This window comes from Chrysemys picta, chromosome 13 (genome assembly GCF_011386835.1).
Source record: "Chrysemys picta bellii isolate R12L10 chromosome 13, ASM1138683v2, whole genome shotgun sequence".
Taxonomy (NCBI): domain Eukaryota; kingdom Metazoa; phylum Chordata; order Testudines; family Emydidae; genus Chrysemys; species Chrysemys picta.
Window position 1 is genome coordinate 42343343 of NC_088803.1, and position 17596 is coordinate 42360938.

Consider the following 17596-nt stretch of genomic DNA (forward strand, 5'->3'; position numbering starts at 1 on the left):
ACTTCCCTCCCCCTTCCTTCAGCATTCTCCAAACAAAGGGGCATTTTATACCCGATCCCAAGAACTTCAAAAAGAGGGACCCCCTTAGCTGCCCAATAATAATGCCAAACCTCAGACCTTCTCCCATATTTGTCATATTGATATTCCCCAATCCATGCCCATTCAGTTTTCCGTTCTACCTGTAAGGAGAGTACTTCAGAAAGATTTGCTGGTACAGCCCACAATCCTATTCCTTCCTCAGAGCGGGTTTTGTGACACAGCCAACAATCAGATAAGTGTCCCAATGTGGCTATTTGCTGAAGAGATTTAGCGGCTGGGTGTGGATTAGCTTGTACAAGGGGCAAACCCAAAAGCAATAGCCACTGCAGCACCGTCTGAGAACCCATAGTTATAAAGTCTTAGGATTTTGTTCGCCGGAACAGAAGCTTTAGTCCCTCAAGAGGTTCAGCTTTCCAGGTATCGTCTGCTTCTGGCTCTTCCGGGTCGCGGTGGGAAGAGCTGGCGGTGCTCCCTCGAGGTCCGAAGTCGTCTGCTTCTGGCCCCGTCCTAGGGGCTAGCTTGACTCGGGTGTGGTGTATCCAAGTGTCTCGCTCTCTCACTCGAACAGCAGTGTGAGAGGTAAGAAGGACTTGGAAAGGGCCCGCCCACCGGGGTTGGAGAGGCTCGTGTTTCCACTCTTTCACATAGACCCAGTCTCCTGGAGCGATCCGGTGGGCAGGAACATCAGCGGGTAGGGACTGAAATTGAGCCGCATACCTGTGGAGAGATTTGAGAGTGGTTTGAAGGGAAACAACATATTTGGTTAGTTCCTCGTCACCCCAAGTGGCTAAATCAGTTACAAATCCTGGATCAGCAAATCCGGTGTATGGCCTGCCAAATAAAAGTTCAAAGGGAGAGAGACGGAGCCGGCCTCTAGGGGCAGTTCGAACTGCCAAGAGGGCCAAAGGCAGAGCCTGAAGCCATTTTAACCCAGTTTGAGCACACAGCTTAGAAAGTTTAAGTTTTAAAGTCTGGTTCATCCTTTCCACTTGTCCTGAAGATGGTGGTCTCCAAGGGGTGTGTAGAAGCCAGTCAATACCTAGGGCTTTTGCAATGTTTTGAATAATCTGGGCAGTAAAATGAGTCCCTTGATCAGAGTCAATAGACCTAGGGGGGCCAAACCTAGGAATGACATGGTTTAATAAGGTCTTTCCCACTTCCACGGCAGTTGCTCGTCTAGTCGGGAATGCTTCAGTCCATCCAGTCAGTTGACACACGATTACAAGGAGGTACTTGTAGCCCTGGCATTTAGGCATTTCTGAGTAGTCAATTTGAAGTCGCTCGAAGGGTGTGTATGCCCATAACCTGGCTCCAGGGGGGCCTTTAGGTTCCCCCCTTGGATTGAATTTCACACAGATGTCACAAGTGGCAAGGACTCGTTTAGCTTCCTGGAATACTCCAGGAGCATACCAAAGTCTATTCACAGTAGCTGCCATGGCCTCTGCACCACCGTGGGTTTCCTGGTGTAATTTAAATAGGGCAGGCCGTAGAGCAGCTCGGGGCAATGCTCTTCTTCCATCTGGCAGTTGCCATTCCCCCCCTCGGGTTTTGGTGGCCCCCATGCTTTTCCAACGCTCGACCTCTGATGGCTCAGGGGTAAAAGGGGCTGGGACTGGAGTTGGCGGGGTGGAGGATGTGAGTACCATCTGGTTGGTAACATATGGCTGTAGGGAGGCTGCTTTTGAAGCTGAATCAGCCAACCGATTCCCATTAACGGTGGGATCGTTTCCCTTCTGATGAGCCCGAACATGGACGATGGCAATCTCAGATGGCAGATGTATGGCTTCCAATAATTTCAGGATCAAGGGCCCATGGGCCACCTTAGTGCCACTGGAGGTAATAAAGCCACGCTCTGCCCACAGTTGGCCTGTGGCATGGCAAACACCAAAGGCATATTTCGAGTCAGTATATATGTTCACCGACTGACCTGCTGCCAACTCACATGCTCGGGTGAGGGCTATCAATTCTGCTGCCTGAGCTGAGGTGGAAGGTCCCAGGGGAGCAGACTGTAATACATCAAACTGAGTAGTTACTGCAAACCCAGATACCCGTTGGCCCTCCATGACCCGTGCTGAACCATCAGTATACAGTTCCAGTTCAGCATTTTGAATGGGCACATCTGAAAGGTCTACTCGAGGTTTTTCTTGATGTTGCACTATCTGAAGGCAATCATGTGAGGGCTCATAATCATAGTCCGGGAACGGTAAAAGGGTTGCAGGGTTCAAGGTATGGCACTGTTCAATTTTTAAATTGGTCCTGGACAATAAAGAAACTTCCAAATGCGTTAATCTTTGAGAGGTCAAATGTTGCGTGCCCTTTTGGACCAACAATTGTTGAGCTGCATGAGGGGTCCGTAAGGTCAGTGGATGGCCCAAGGTAATCTTTTCCGCTTGGGGTACCAGGAGACCAGCAGCAACCACTGCTCGGAGACAGCCAGGAAAGCCCTGTGCCACAGCATCCAATTTTTTGGAGAAATAGGCCACAGGTCGTTCTCTGGGTCCAAAAGCCTGAGTAAGGACACCAGAGGCCACCCCAAGTCGCTCATGTACATAGAGAACAAAGGGTTTGCGATAATCAGGGAGTCCAAGGGCTGGGGCTGAGACCAAAGCTGTTTTAATTCCCTGGAAGGCTTTGATGGCCCCAGAATCCCAGTGAAGGGGCTCCTCAGCATCATGGGTGATCTGTTCAAAGAGGGGTTTTGCCATCTCCCCAAAACCTGGAATCCAGGAACGGCAGAATCCTGCCAGGCCTAAAAATCCCCGCATTTCGCGTTTTGTTTCTGGTCGGGGAATGTTAAGAATTGACTGAATACGGGTACTAGATAACGCTCGATACCCAGGGGTGAGTACATGACCAAGATAAGTTACCTTGTCTTTGGCAAACTGCAACTTAGAAGGAGATACTTTATGTCCCTTGTCTGCCAAGCAATTTAGCAAGTAAATAGTGTCTGTTTCACATGTTACCTGATCCGGAGAACAAACCAGGACGTCATCCACATACAAGAGATATGTAGACCCACCCGGTAGGCTGATATCAGCTAAGTCACGTGTCAGGATAGAGGAAAAAATAGTCGGGGACTCAACATATCCTTGCGGGAGCCGAGTCCAGGTCAGTTGTTCTGCTCTCCTAGTTTCTGGGTCCGTCCATGTAAATGCAAAGATATCCCAGCTGTCCTTATCTAGAGGAATACTAAAAAAAGCATTACACAAGTCTATTACTGAATAACAAGCAGTACCTGCTGGAATGGCAGTCAGGATTGTGTGAGGGTTTGGTACCACATTGTGTCTAGCTTGGACAACCTTATTTACTGCACGTAAGTCCTGGACAAATCGGTATACCGGTTTTCCCTCTGAGTCCATGTCAGGTTTTTTTACTGGCAGGATGGGAGTATTGAAAGGAGACTTGGTGTGAACCAGCACTCCCAACCGTAGGAATGTGGTGATAAGACTCCGGAGGCCAAGCAGAGCTTCTTGGGGGATGGGATACTGACGAATCCGAGGAATTTCAATGCCTGGCTTCAGGGTTATACGCACTGGCTCTGTCTGGAGAGTCCCCAAGTCTGCCCTTGAAGTGCCCCACAGGGAGATGTTTACCTCCTGTCTGAGTCGCTCGGGTAAGATTTGGTCCGCAGGCAGGATCGGGTCCTTTGAAACTTGGGTTAGAACAGCACACAGCTGGGGAAGTTGGGTTTGAGGCAACCGAAGAATGATTTTGTCATCTGAAAAGAAAATCTGAGCACGTAGTTTACACAACAGATCTCTGCCTAAGAGGTTAACTGGGGAATCCGGGGCTAGCAGAAAGGCATGGGAGGAGGAGACACCAGAGATTTCTACAGCAGCCTCCTGTAATACAGAACAGTCAAATGGCTTCCCGCCTATACCCATTACCGGAATGCTCTTATCTGTAAGGCTTCCTCTCTCCGGCTTGGCAGTAACAGTAGAAAGTGCAGCCCCTGAATCCAAAAGACAAGAATAGGTGGTTCCTCCCAATGTTAGGCGAACCTGGGGGTCTGTGGAGGAACAAACATAAGTGGTAAAATCATTTGAATAGGTGACAAGAGGACCCCCTGGTTGCCGTCATTCCTCATTAGCAACAGCGTCTGTTCTTGTCACAGCCATCTGTTGTTGAGGTCGGTCTGGGCGACGGGGTTGTCGTCCAGTAGGTCTGTTCGGACACTCTCTCTTCCAGTGGCCAAGCTGCTTACAGTAGTTACATATATCATTGGCATGTCTCGGGTTCCCCCCATAATCTGATTTTGGTTGCCACTTGGGGGGTCCCTGTCTCCCTCCCTGTTTTTCATTTCCAGTGTTTACAAGGGCTGCTAGCATCCTCACCTGTTTGGTCTCTTGAACTTTTTCCCTTGTATGATATACTCGGGTGGCCACGCTTACCAGTTCCTCCAGGGATTTTCCTTCAGCACCCTCAAGCTGCTGCAACCGCTTCTTGATGTCCGGGGCTGACTGGGAAATAAAAATAAGCCTGACCGTGGACTGTGTGTCCATGGCCTTGGGATCTATATTAGTATGGATACAAAATGCTTTACAAAGTCTCTCATAAAAGTCAGAAGGGTGTTCTTCTTTCCCTTGCACAGTATTATGAACTTTTGTCCAATCTAAAGTTCTTTCTCCCGCTTGTTTTATGCCTGTCAAAATATAATCTAGGAATTTCTTCAGATCTGCTTGTTGGGTCAAATCATTCGGGTTCCAATGGGGCGGATTGGCGAGCCTTATAAAATTGCGACCGTCGTTGGCAGCCTCTGCAGCCTCCCGGGCCCCCCTCAGTACCCGCTCTTTCTCTTCCGTGCGCAATAAGCAATCTAAAAGTTGGCCCACGTCTTGCCAATCAGGACTATGAGACTGGAAAATGGCACGGAATCGCCTGTGAACGACGTCCGGGTCGTCCCTAAGGCGAGGTGTAGTGGTTTGCCAGTTCATAAGGTCAGCAGTGGTAAAGGGGACATGAACATAACGGTCTACAACATTCCCATCCGTTGTAGGGACTGGGATGGTCCGGAGGGGTGCTTGGACATTAATTACCTCGTCCCCATAAAGTGCCCCCTTCCTTGTATGGGACGGACTAAGGCTGGGAACAGACAGGGAGGTAGTGTACCCACTGCTGGTGGCTCCACTAGCTGATTTGCTTGCCTGCATTGTGGTGTCCTCAGTCTTTATTGGTAATATCTGTCTCGGTAGACCTGCTGTCCTGGTCTCCGTTGAGGAGGGTACCGGGTCCCCCCTAATTGGTAATGCTGCCGCCGGGGATGGGCGTGGTCTAGAGCAATATATGGGGGGGATATCCTCCAAATAATCAGCCTCATGAGGGACAGAAGCTTTCGGGAATAGAGGGGCTTGAACCTGTACCTTCTTCATGCGACGATGGGCCTCATCGTCCCACAAAAACCAATAGTCCATTTGCCCCGGCGCTTGGTTTTCCAATGTCAGGCGTAAGGGGGTTAAATGGGTAGGAATATCAAAGGAGCCATACTCGGGCCACGCAGTCCCCAAGGCTGGCCAGTCCTTGGTGCAAAGTTGTAAAAAACGCTTCCTTGACATCCCTTTTTGAACACCGGGTAAGGGCCATTTGCTTAACATATAATCCAAAGGACTATCCTTAGAGGGTTTTACCAGAGACCCACCCATCTGCCTGCTGACACTCTTAAAATAGAATTACACAGAGAACAGAGGGAATTATGGCCTAAACAGAGACCCACCTATCTGCCTGCTGACACTCTAACAGAGAATTACACAGAGAACAGAGGGAATTATGGTCTAAACAGAGACCCACCTATCTGCCTGCTGACACTCTAACAGAGAATTACACAGAGAACAGAAGGAATTATGGTCTAATAGGATCCTATTACAGGAATTTCTACCAATACACACCTAACACCCAATGTATAAGACAGAAATTCATAAACCGGTTAACCAGACCAGAACCAGATAGTGTCTCCTTATCCTATTAGGACTCACCTTATCGGAGCACGAACCCCGGGGGCCGCGGTGAAGCAGAGAAAAGGGGCGAAACACCCCGTTGGCGCCGTTCCCAGTTCGCCGCAGCCGTCCGGAGTCCAATGTCCGAGCTAGGAGGGTCCCATCTGGGGTCGCCAGAAACTGTTACCGAAATATCGGGTCCACCTAGCTGAGAGCCAATAACAGCCAGACAGGGATAAGGAAGAGTTGCTTTATTCTGCAGAAGAAAGGAGAGCTTTGCACCTTAGTACAAAAACTCTGTCTCACACACATTTTACAGATCATTTATACACATTCAGACCAAGGTCTTTGCAGTGTTAACACTTGATTGGTGGTGGTCAGCCCCGTGCTTTTGCTATCTGGTCAGTGAAAACCGGCTTGGGACCAGCTCCAACTACCTTAAGGCCTTGAAGGGAAGACAGTTGAAAAGTTCAGGCTACTGTGTCCTTAAAGTGTCTGCTTCCCCCTAATGGCCGCTGGCTGACATAACGGCTACTCTGTTAACGGGGCGGGGGGGTCACTAATAACTTTCACACTATGAGGCTATGATCCTTGGACAGTCACCATTCATGCTTCATGGCCTCTTGAAATTATATAATAGACTGATGAGCAGGTCCAACTTCACTGATCTCAAGATATGCAATTGGATCTGGGGATCCTGCCCTTGTAGTTCAATCCCTTAAATAGATTGGCACAGAAGTATTTAAAGAGTTATGTATTTCAATTAATCCACAAAGCACGCTCTGGGTCATAGGCATATGTAATAGCTATGCCAAAGACTTTGATATCTATGTCACTGTAAAAGTTAGAGGTCACACTATTAGATGATTCATAGCAGCATTATCACTGTATATTAATGTAGGTAATAGTCAATCATTTTTTCTTCTTGTCCAGGAAGCCTTCTAGTTGGCAGTGATTAATTGAAAGTAGATGAGGAAGGATAATACTTTAACAAAAAATGATGGAAACAAGTTATTTTACATCAGTTATATAATTCAATATAGTTACTATGGCTAGTGATAGCACAGACTGAGCAACAATTAAATATAATAATTCCTCGTGGGCTGCACCAGCCACTATGTCTCTTGGCATAAATGTAGGTATATTTCTGGCATAGGCAATGCCAAGAGATTCTGGATGGTTAAGTACCTTTCATGAGCAGAATAATGTTCTAGGATAATGACAATAATGCACTGATTGCAATGTGGAGCAAATTCAATACATTCAATTAACTACAGATTGTTCAACTGTTTTCTGGACAATCACTGGGCAGCCCTTTTAAAATTCCAAATGTGTTTTCTTTCCCCCATTATAAAATGACATAACTGCTAATTTAATTAAGCATCATAATAGAAGAGTGACAAGGCAAGTGAAAAGAAACAATCTTTCCGCAAGCTATCACTGTGCTTAGCAATCATGGAAACTGCCTTATGGGGTTCTTGTGAAGGAAAAATATCAATAGACTATGATTAAAAACAAATGCTTGTCCGTGGGGAAGAAAACTTTTATGAAGTATTTATAAGGGCATCTTTCTATTGTTCCAAAAATGTGAGGCAGATTCATTCACAGGATGAGTAGAAGTGCAGCACATCCAGAATGTTTACCAATATGTGTATTTGTTCCCGTTAAAATATGGCAGGAGGAAGAGGTGTGAAGATTGTATGAAAGAACAAATCCCTATGTAATGAACATTTATACGTCCAAATTATCCAGATCCAAACTTTTCCTGACTTCACAGATATTCAGTTCCAGGGTTCATCTCTAATATGCATATCAGATTCTTCTCCATCCATTTCAGCCAGGGTCCTCATAGCCTTTTCTTGGTTTCCCCTTTCCTTCCACTTCTAAGTCCACACTCCTTGAGCCAGATTCTTCTTTCAAATACACCAGCGTAATTCCAAAGTAACTTGCTCACTCTGATAGAGTTACTCTACATTAACATATTTACCTTTTCCCTTTAACATGACATCCATCCATAAAGGATTCCGCCAGGACAGATTTGAACTCCAGCAGATTTAGGAACTATAGTCACTCTAAATAAGGCCCTGAAAACTACAAAAAAGCAATGTATTTATTTATTTATTTATTTTATTTTATTAAGAAACCAGGAGACGTCGAAGAGAATGAAATGTGCATATATCCATTGCTGGTTTTTAACGTGTCCTTTCATAGATGCCTGGATTTACTACAGCGTTTCTTGCAACCAACTGTGCGAACAGACTCTGGGGCATTTTAGATGATAGTTAAATTCCAATTTGCAAACTCAAAGTTACAAGTAAATTTTACATGAAATCAGTGACCTGAGATGAAAACTGTAGAGTTGCAGTTACAGCTGATGTTTTTTCACAATGGTGCTATCTTGGGTTTTGTTTCAAGATTCTGAAGATTTAGCTAAAGCCAAGGACAAGGAGAATTAACATGTTTTATTTTAAACATGTAATTTGCTCAAAATGTGGCACAAAATTAATCTCAAATTTAATTCCATTGTCTCCAGTGGAACTGAATTGAATTTTACTCCATTGCAGTTACAACAGGAGCAAATTTAGTTCATAAAGCTTACTGACAAATAGACAACACCCACAAGACTTCAAAGGACCACTGTGAACATACACAGAATCAAGAGAAAAACAAATACTGAGGAATTCAGTAAAAGGATCAAATACAGATGAGCAGACAGGGAAGCAATTAATAATAGAGTATTATCTAATTGTGTTTTGGGGCAAAGCTATCAGTTTTTATCCTTAAATGTAGCCATATGCATCATATCTTTAATTAAAAGTTAACATGTATTTTCTATTCTCTCTCTTTCTCCGGAGCAGCCTAACAGAGAACATTATCATGATTTGCATTATCTCATAAGTTTTAAATGATGTTACATTGTTTGGAAACTACATATTTAAATTGTATCTATTTTTAGCACTAAAACTTATTGTCTGTACTGTATTACAAGGAGGGTGTCATTCTTCAAAACCAAAACTTCAGACGTGATAGTATAAATCTGTGGTAGCATAAGAAATTACTAGAGTGATGAGTGTGGTATAAATACCTAGACAAACTAGAATCCTTTTGGCATGAAATGCGGCTTATTTTATGCTGCAGGCAGTGCACAGGCTCCTCTGACTTGTGTTAGGTAATCGACACAGAAAAGGAGAGAACTATGTTATAATGAAAGCTTTGAGAGAAAAACACATTTGAAATGAAACTGTTGATTCACCTCTTTCTGAGTGGGTGAATTGTGATATAATAAGATTCAAAGAAGCTCTTGCTGTTTCATTGTTCCAGAAGTCTTGGGAGTGTTTATCATTAAATATATATATATATATTTTTCAGGAGAATAGTAATTCTCTTGCCAAAAAGACATTTCATTGTTGAGAAGTACATCAAAAACTTTGTTCCTGCAAAAGCTTACAATCTGTTAAAATGGAGAGTATTATTTTCTTTCAGAGCTAAAATATGCAACAGGAAACATTCAGAATAATGATGTAACCCAAACTCTTAGAAGATTAGAATGCTTTTTTATAACTCCACCGCCTCTTGAAAAATCTTATTACAGAACTTCATAAAACATTTTATAAAGGGTTTTATGTTTTGTTTTGGCTCATGTAGAAACAAAGGAAAGGTTTTTCTTTTGATGAACACATGTAACTTGATCACAGTTGAGAGATCAGTTCATGACTATATATGCAGGAGCATTTTGAATGGAGTTTTAGATGGAAAACGTGTGGGGGATTGCATATTAGATAGCAGAACTTCTATTAAAATGTATGCAGTGAGTTCTGACAAGGCTGGCAAGATGGAATGGTGGCAAAAAGCACTGTTAGTGTTCCATGGTTTCTGGTCTTTGTGCAAGTGCAAAGGTAGGGGAACAGTGAAAGGTGCCTTTCTTTAAGAATCCTGTGGATAGGCTGCCAGCATAAACATATCTTAGTTTTCCTTCAGTTAGTGCAAGGTCTGCCTCCTTGAGCTCAGGGCACTTCAAAGTGGGTGGGGAGAAGATAAGAACATGTCCCTGTCCACACTTTGCACCAACCAGAAGAGCTGATTAGCTGAGGAGAAGTTAGCATGTTGTACCAATCAAACAGATGAACAATGTCCTCATGGGATGAAAGGCCCTCAGCCACATTTCCTCCTGGAGCTTCCTCGGGAGTATGTGGCCCCTTACTCTGGGCTGTGTACTCATTACGCAAACTGACCCTTAATATATGCCTGTATTCAAGCTAACAACAGCCCCATAGACAGTCCCTAAGAATGTGTTCTGAACACGAATATTAATAATATGTACAAAAGACATGCATAATTCATCACCGGGTCAGGGAGCATATGCCTTACTCACTGATCTTTTATCCCTCTGCTGTCCCCGACATGGGGTATGTTAAAACTCTCAGCAGTGAGTCTCAGAACCCAGGTCTTCAGAATCAGGTGCTATGGCGCTAAAAAACAGTAGTGTAAATGTTACAGCTTGGGCTCTGAAGCCCAGGGGAAGGGTGGGCTTCAGAGCCTGAGATCCAAGTGAGCTGCAATATCTACTCTGATTTGTTTTTAGTTCCTCAGCACAAGCCCTGTGAGCCCAAGTCTGGAGCCCCCGTGTTTGAGATTCACTGCCATGGGTTTTAAAACACAGTGTAGACGTACTTGTGAGGGTCTAGGGATTATCATCTGCATAAGGGATAGGTGGTCTGGAATCAATGTGGCCATTTTCTGTCCCACTGCTGCCTGCAGGTTTGCTAACCATGGGCTGACCCTGTTTCTCTATTGTTATACTTCACATTACCAGAAATTGCAAACAGAATAACTGGAAAGGAAATTAAAACTGAGCCCAAACTGCTGTACCAGCAGTTTCTGGAGAGCTGGATGGAGGTTTGCAAAGGGGAAACGGAAAAGATCTTAATGTGAAAAACATTTCAAGTGAACAGCAAAAGAAATGAAAGAAGAAACAAAGAGATTATACTCCTTCACCCAGAGAAAGCTATAACTATGACATTAAGCAATCAATACGAGCTGAAATCAGTGTATCAGGAGTCACAATTCCAAGTGGGCTGAGAAAATAAAATCTTGTCAGCAAGTCTTTTGAGAGATTTACTAGTTCTTTGGAAGGAAACCCTTGTGATCCGATTGAGGGAAGAAAGGAAATATTGCATTGCTTTAAGAATGGTCCTTCAGCAGTTCTCATATGTAGTCTGTGTTGTCACTGTATTGTATCAAGTATCAGGGGGTAGCCGTGTTAGTCTGTATCCACAAAAACAACGAGGAGTCCAGTGGCACCTTAAAGACTTATTTGGGCATACGCTTTCATGGGTAAAAAACCCACTTCTTCGAATGCATTGTATGTTTAATTAAAACCCTGTCTTGCATAATTGGAGTCTGTGGGAAGTTTGCCTTTCACTTCAATAACAGCAGGATTCTGCCTTTAGATTAAAGTCAATGGTTCGCTTGCTTAAAGTTAGCCTTTGCTTCAATATGTTCTTGAACTGAGCCTAGATCATATAAATTAAGTGCAAGTAAATTATGTGCATGTAGTCAACTGTGAAGTCCATTCTTGCAAGTGAAAATACTACATGACTATCCACTCTACATACACATATGTGGACTCTGAGTGCACATTCAGATATTTTTGTGGAAGAATAAAAGCCAAGACTGAAAATTTGGCCCTAATCATAAGGAATGCTTTCTAAATTTGATGAGTCTGCTAAACCACTAATCTACTGCTCTTTTATTAGGGAACATCCACTTTGAAATATTTAGAGATAACTTCCCTTCCCTGATTTGCCATCACGTAGAGAACAGGATATCTTTGAAGGAAAATTTGCCATACAGAGTGGAGAGGAGAAGTTACCTGTCATCATTAACGAAAGAATCCAGAATTGCTCTTTTGCTCCCTTTGCTGTAGACTTGTTTCCATCAGTATCTGAGTGGTTTGAATTCTGGTAGAGCAGAATATGAACATTTTTACTAATCAGTGGTTTATTCACCACTGAAGAGTAAACACCACCAATGTTAACTGGATCTTTTCTTAAAATGTGATATAAAGTGCCCTAAGTATCTTAACATGAAATGATAAATTAATGTCATGATGCAAATTCTCGGTTAATAGCAGAATAGAAACTTCTACTTGGACTTGTTTGTTGCTACTATGTAATAATAGGGAATATTTTGCCATTAATTTCCCACATAAAATGGCAAAATTTACAATGAATTTTCATTTGCGACTTTCAAATGTAGCACAAGTCATAGCTGCAGACCCCTGTAAAATTTCTTCTATTCTTATAGCTCCAAAACTAAACTAAGTCAGAAGCCATAATAGTGCCTTCATAGAAAAACACAAGCCTGCTTCAAAACACACTGAAGTCAAGGGGGATTCTTTCAGTGATTCCAGTTGTCTTTTGGGTGTACATTTGGTCTTTTTATAAACCTTCTACCAATATTTAATTTGTGCTGGTTTGCATTGGCATATGATGTCATTATTTTACCATTCCATAATCTGCTTGGCTTGTTTAAGTGGATGTTTAGTTCTTATGAAATATTTTTGAATTGATAGTGATGGAAAATGAATGAGAGGGAAAGCAGACAGGAGCAGTTCAAGTTTTCCCACTCTCCACCTCACCTTTCTGTCTCAAACCTGACTTAGAGGGGTCAAATCAATGGATGAATAGACAGTTCAGTCTCCATTCTCAATAAAAAACAACAAAAGCCTAGATATCCAATGGCAAAATGTTGGATGTGACTCACTTGCTTGCTTTCAGAGTGCCATGGGCCAAGTGGATGTGCCCAAAATTGTGTCCTTGAAAATCAGGGCAAAGTGCCAGTTATGGTATGTCTGGCTGCCTATTAGTATTTTTCCTAACATTCTTTCCTCCCTTTCTTCTGCTGACTGTCTTGTTGAATCTCTCCACTCAACTCTCCCCTCCATCTTCAACTTTATTGCCCCTCTGTCTCTTATTCTGAATATCCAATGCCCCTGCTCTTGTTCCCATGCTGGAGAATGTCTGTGAAAAAGTCCTGACACCATGGGGCCTTTTTCCACTACAAATGCACATACACCTCTACCTCAATATAATGCTGTCCTCGGGAGCCAAAAAATCTTACCGCGTTATAGGTGAAACCGCGTTATATCGAACTTGCTTTGATCCACCGGAGTGCACAGCCCTCCCCCCGGAGCACCGCTTTACCGCATTATATCCGAATACATGTTATATCGGGTCGCATTATATCGGGGTAGAGGTGTATTTACTATTTTGTTCATTTTTCCATGTTCCTTGCCTATGATTTTTAATCATTATATATCAGACTCAAACCTGCCCCATACCTTTGAAGTCAATGGGGCATTTGTTGTTGACTTCAGTGAGCACAGGATAACACCTTAGTTATGCCCAGTTCTCTGTCAATTGCTTATTTATTTTCATTATGTATATCATCAGTGACCAGAAAAAATCATCCTCAATAGCATTAAATGATAGCACTAATGTCAGGGAATGTCAGTGGCAGATAAGTTTTTCCTACTGGCACAAAAAAATCTAATACCTACAATATTTATATGGCAAAACCATTTTTAAATAAGAAAGATAGAGAGGGTAAATAGTTGAATGGCAAAGAGCAAAGTGTTAAACTAGTCTCTGAATAATTGCACAGATGACAGAGGTCATAATTCTTCACCACTGTCCTTTTTAAAGTTGTTACCTCATGATTCATCAATAAAACTGATGCTATTTTTTGAGGACTGTGATTTGTATCCTCAGCTGTCACAAAAGGTTAGGTCAATTACTGTATAAATCCTACACGGTGTTCAAATAAGACAACAATAGGAGGAGGCATATAGTACCCAAGCAAGTTAAATAAACACACAAGAATAACAATTTGTAGGCTAATTTAGCTGACATGAGCAAGCCCAAGTTATATAAGACACATCTGAACAAGTAATTGCTGAAACCACTAACTAGTGTGAATATGCTTATAGTAAATAATGGAGGCAAAGCCTAACTAAACGAACTATTGTGAGTAAGTTTATAGAAAACAAAGTAGTCAGGGACACCTTGAACTGATAAGTGTGCCTTAAGCAATCCACAAAGCAATTGGTCCTTACATGCAAGATGTATAGCTGTTAGTAGCTAAGAAGGATGTATATAAACTGTGTAGTGTGTGATATGAATTAGAATTGTGGCATCACCCTGTACCTAACCCCTTGCATCTGGGTCTGGTCAGCATGGGCATAGAGCTGTTATTTGCCTAATAAAGTAACCAGAGTGACAAGCTGAAGCCAGATTCTCTGACACTAGGAAAGGGCATCAAGGAGACTATTGCAACTTCCTAACTCTCCACCTAGCCCCAGGTGCAGTTAGAACATAGGTGTCAATGGTCTTTAAAGAGACTATCTACCAGAATAGCTCCATGTAAATATCACTAGTAGATTCCCTGTTTTGACTTTAGAAATGCTAAGGGTGGGGGAAGGATAGCTCAGTGGTTTGAGCATTGGCCTGCTAAATCCAGGGTTGTGAGTTCAATCCTTAGGCCACTTAGGGATCTGGGGCAAAATCAGTACTTAGTCCTGCCTAGTGAAGGCAGGGGGCTGGACTCAATGACCTTTCAAGGTCCCTTCCAGTTCTAGGAGATAGGATATCTCCAATTACTCTCAGACTATTACTGATTGCAGTGAATCAAACTGTTCCTAGATATGATGGGTGCATTGTGAATTCATTAGATAGATGGTTCAAAATAGTACAAGTCTGCCAGATTCTAAGATTCCCCCACTGTTCCCCTCTTAAAAGTTACACAGATCAGTCTAGCATTGCTTACAAACCCTCACAAAGGACAGACATTTGACAGGAGTGAAATACACCAGTTTTACTTGTCTTTGTAACAGCACCCACTGCAAATAAAAATCAAAAGTTATTACTCTGATTGTTATCTTGAAGCAACCACACAGGGATAGATTTTGCTTCCTTTGCACTTAGGTCTTAAGATATGCTTTAAGTGCTGTATTTTGAGAAGCTAAAGTGACAGATGCCTGTATCTAATTAAATAATCCTGAATCAGTCATTTTATTAATGAAAGATCACAAATAGAACTGAGGTCTAAACTCCAAGCCCAAATGTGGGAGTTGAGTTACAAATCACTGCTAAGGATTAATAGTTCTGAATTGAAAAAATAAAACAAAACTAAAAGTAAAGCTAAAGCCCTCCAGAGACAATCATGGAGTGTATAACGACAAAGGGAATGAATCTTTATACAGTAATTGCTGTTACTTTATCATTCACGGCTGATGCATTTAGGCTTTTGCATTTAGAAGAATAATATGATTTCAATGAAGAACAGGCCCTTGCTTTGAAAAACATTGATTATTTCAGAAATAATGATTAATTACTCAATAGTGTTTTTTTCTGCTAATCAGTGATGCATTTTTTAAGGTTCATTGAGGATGGAGGAACCCCAGAAGTTTCAAATTTTGGGTTTGGTTTGACTAGCTAGATGCTTAACCAAAGCTTACATGAATCTTAAGTAGCTACATAAATGGGCTGGAAATCTCACAAGAACATGTGTTCCTAAGGGATTTCCGCAACTATTTCCACATGCAATGGGAGACAAGGGGAGCATAGGAATAGCCTTATATGCAGTGTCATGTCACTCATAGGTGGTCCCTTCCAAAAACTGGAAGTGAATAAACTCCTCTGTGAATTCTTCAGAACCTCAAAGACTGTGATGGTTCAGGGGTTTTGTTTGAAGATAATGATGTTTTAAAAATATGTATTGCATTTTTTATCTAACTTATTCTCCTCGCACTAGTGTTTGAATTAGCACACATCAGTATGGTATTTTGAATGGTAGTCTTGTAAGGACTTGGGTCCTGATCCCTAAGCCCTTACTCATGTGTAAGCATTTTTCTCATGAATAGTCCCTTATCTCCCAGTGTGAAGTTAGTGAGACTATTCATATGACTAAGAACTGGTCATGAGAATAAGAATTTAGCATGAAATTCTGGCCCCATTGAAGTCAATGACAAAAGAGCAAAAGAACAGTGATAAAAGACTTCCATGGAGCCAGGATTTCATTCTAGGAGTTCACAGATTAGGTCAGTGGAATCACTCTGGATTTATGTGTGTAAATGAGAGCAGATTTGTTAGTCATTTTCACCAGCTAATCATTTAGAAAGAAATCTGAGGTCTAGCTCCCAAATCTCCCTAAACATGCTAACAGTGGAGCAGCTCTACCAGCTCATGCCTATAACTAATTATTCCGTTCTTTTTGAGGGACAACAAACCACCATTCTTCCTAGTTATTTCTGCTCTTTGGCTGCTTGCAGTATGTGAGCTTCTTGAAAGGAGACCAAACAAAAGAAATCTGTTCCCTCTAAGAACGAAGCCACCCATCCTGGACCCTCATCAGATCCAGCTCCCTGAGGGTTCTCTCTGTGCCCTGGCAATCCCTGACTGTCAACATTTCTTCTTGTAGCCATGGGATGGAAGGTATAAGTTAAAGCACAGGATTCCCTCAAGACCCACCTTTTTGCCCTCCTGCTCTGGTTTGTGCCAAGCATAGCTCAGATAAATCAATGGTTCCAGCCGAAGGTACAGAGGGAAGACTAACTCTGGTATGTTAACAGAAAGCTTGATTCTCTTGGCTAGATAAAGACAATTTGACTTCCAGGAATGAAGGCTGGAACACTGCATTCATACTTCCTTTTTTTAGTTCCCCTTTCCTTCCTTTTTCTATAGGTCTATGCGGACCTAGCATACACAGCTTTTAGTGTTTTCCATTTACTATTACCTTTTTCCCCCTTGATAGGAGATTAAAAGAGGAAATTGGAGCTGTGGGAGCTTAGACGAGACCATTGCAAGCAATATAGCCTTCGTCAGGAATGTTACAAATGCAGAAAAAAGGCATTCTATTATTTTTAGCTTTCTCTGTAATAGAGTAGTTTGGCAAATACTTAGCTGCCTTCATCTTAGCATGATGGTAACTGCAGACAGAGGCAGTGTTTGAAATATTAATACAGGATAGGTTGACCGAGTGTGTTGGATTTAGGTAATAAAGTGCTTTGACATGGATTAATTCTCTTGTAAATATTATATATTAATGGGTGTCCTTGTAAATATTTCATAGCTCATTTTACGTGCTGTGTTATGAAATTCTTCATGGAATCATCAAGAAACATTTGCAAATCTGCTTCTGAAAAGGTAATTTTCGATGTCTTAATTCTCTTATGAAGTATAGTTGGCCTTCATTAGGATTCAGGATTTTAAGACTCTTGGAAGTAATCCTGCTGTAATTTATAATGGATCTCAAAACTAATAAACAAAATCTTTACTACATGATTTCACTAAGAACACTGAAAATATTTGGCTTTTTAAAAAAATACACTTGATGCAGAGGACGTGTAGTGATAGAGTTGTGTAATGAAAATTCTCATTCACAATTTGATTATGTGCTGCAGATGTGCAAAACAGATTGAAAGAAATTGCAGGAGAAACAATAAAGTTTCCGCAGACTGGTGGAGCTTAGAGCTAAAGCTATATCTTTTACTTTCATGGAGGTGATTGTTTTGGAAATAGTGATCAATGTTATCAACATGTGCAAGGTTATAAATGAGAAGACATGCA

The 17596-nt window shown here is 42.2% G+C and overlaps 1 protein-coding gene across 1 annotated transcript; it reads right to left on the reverse strand.

Moving 5' to 3' along the window:
* Nucleotides 1-514: 514 nt before the first annotated feature.
* LOC135975353 (uncharacterized) lies at nucleotides 515-5678 on the reverse strand. Its single transcript, XM_065566023.1, has 2 exons — nucleotides 3927-5678; nucleotides 515-756 (listed from the first exon to the last, which is right to left on the reverse strand). Exon 1 carries the CDS (start codon nucleotides 5676-5678, stop codon nucleotides 4116-4118), a length of 1563 nt encoding a protein of 520 aa, XP_065422095.1. The 3' UTR covers nucleotides 515-756; nucleotides 3927-4115.
* Between the last annotated feature and the right edge of the window lie 11918 nt (nucleotides 5679-17596).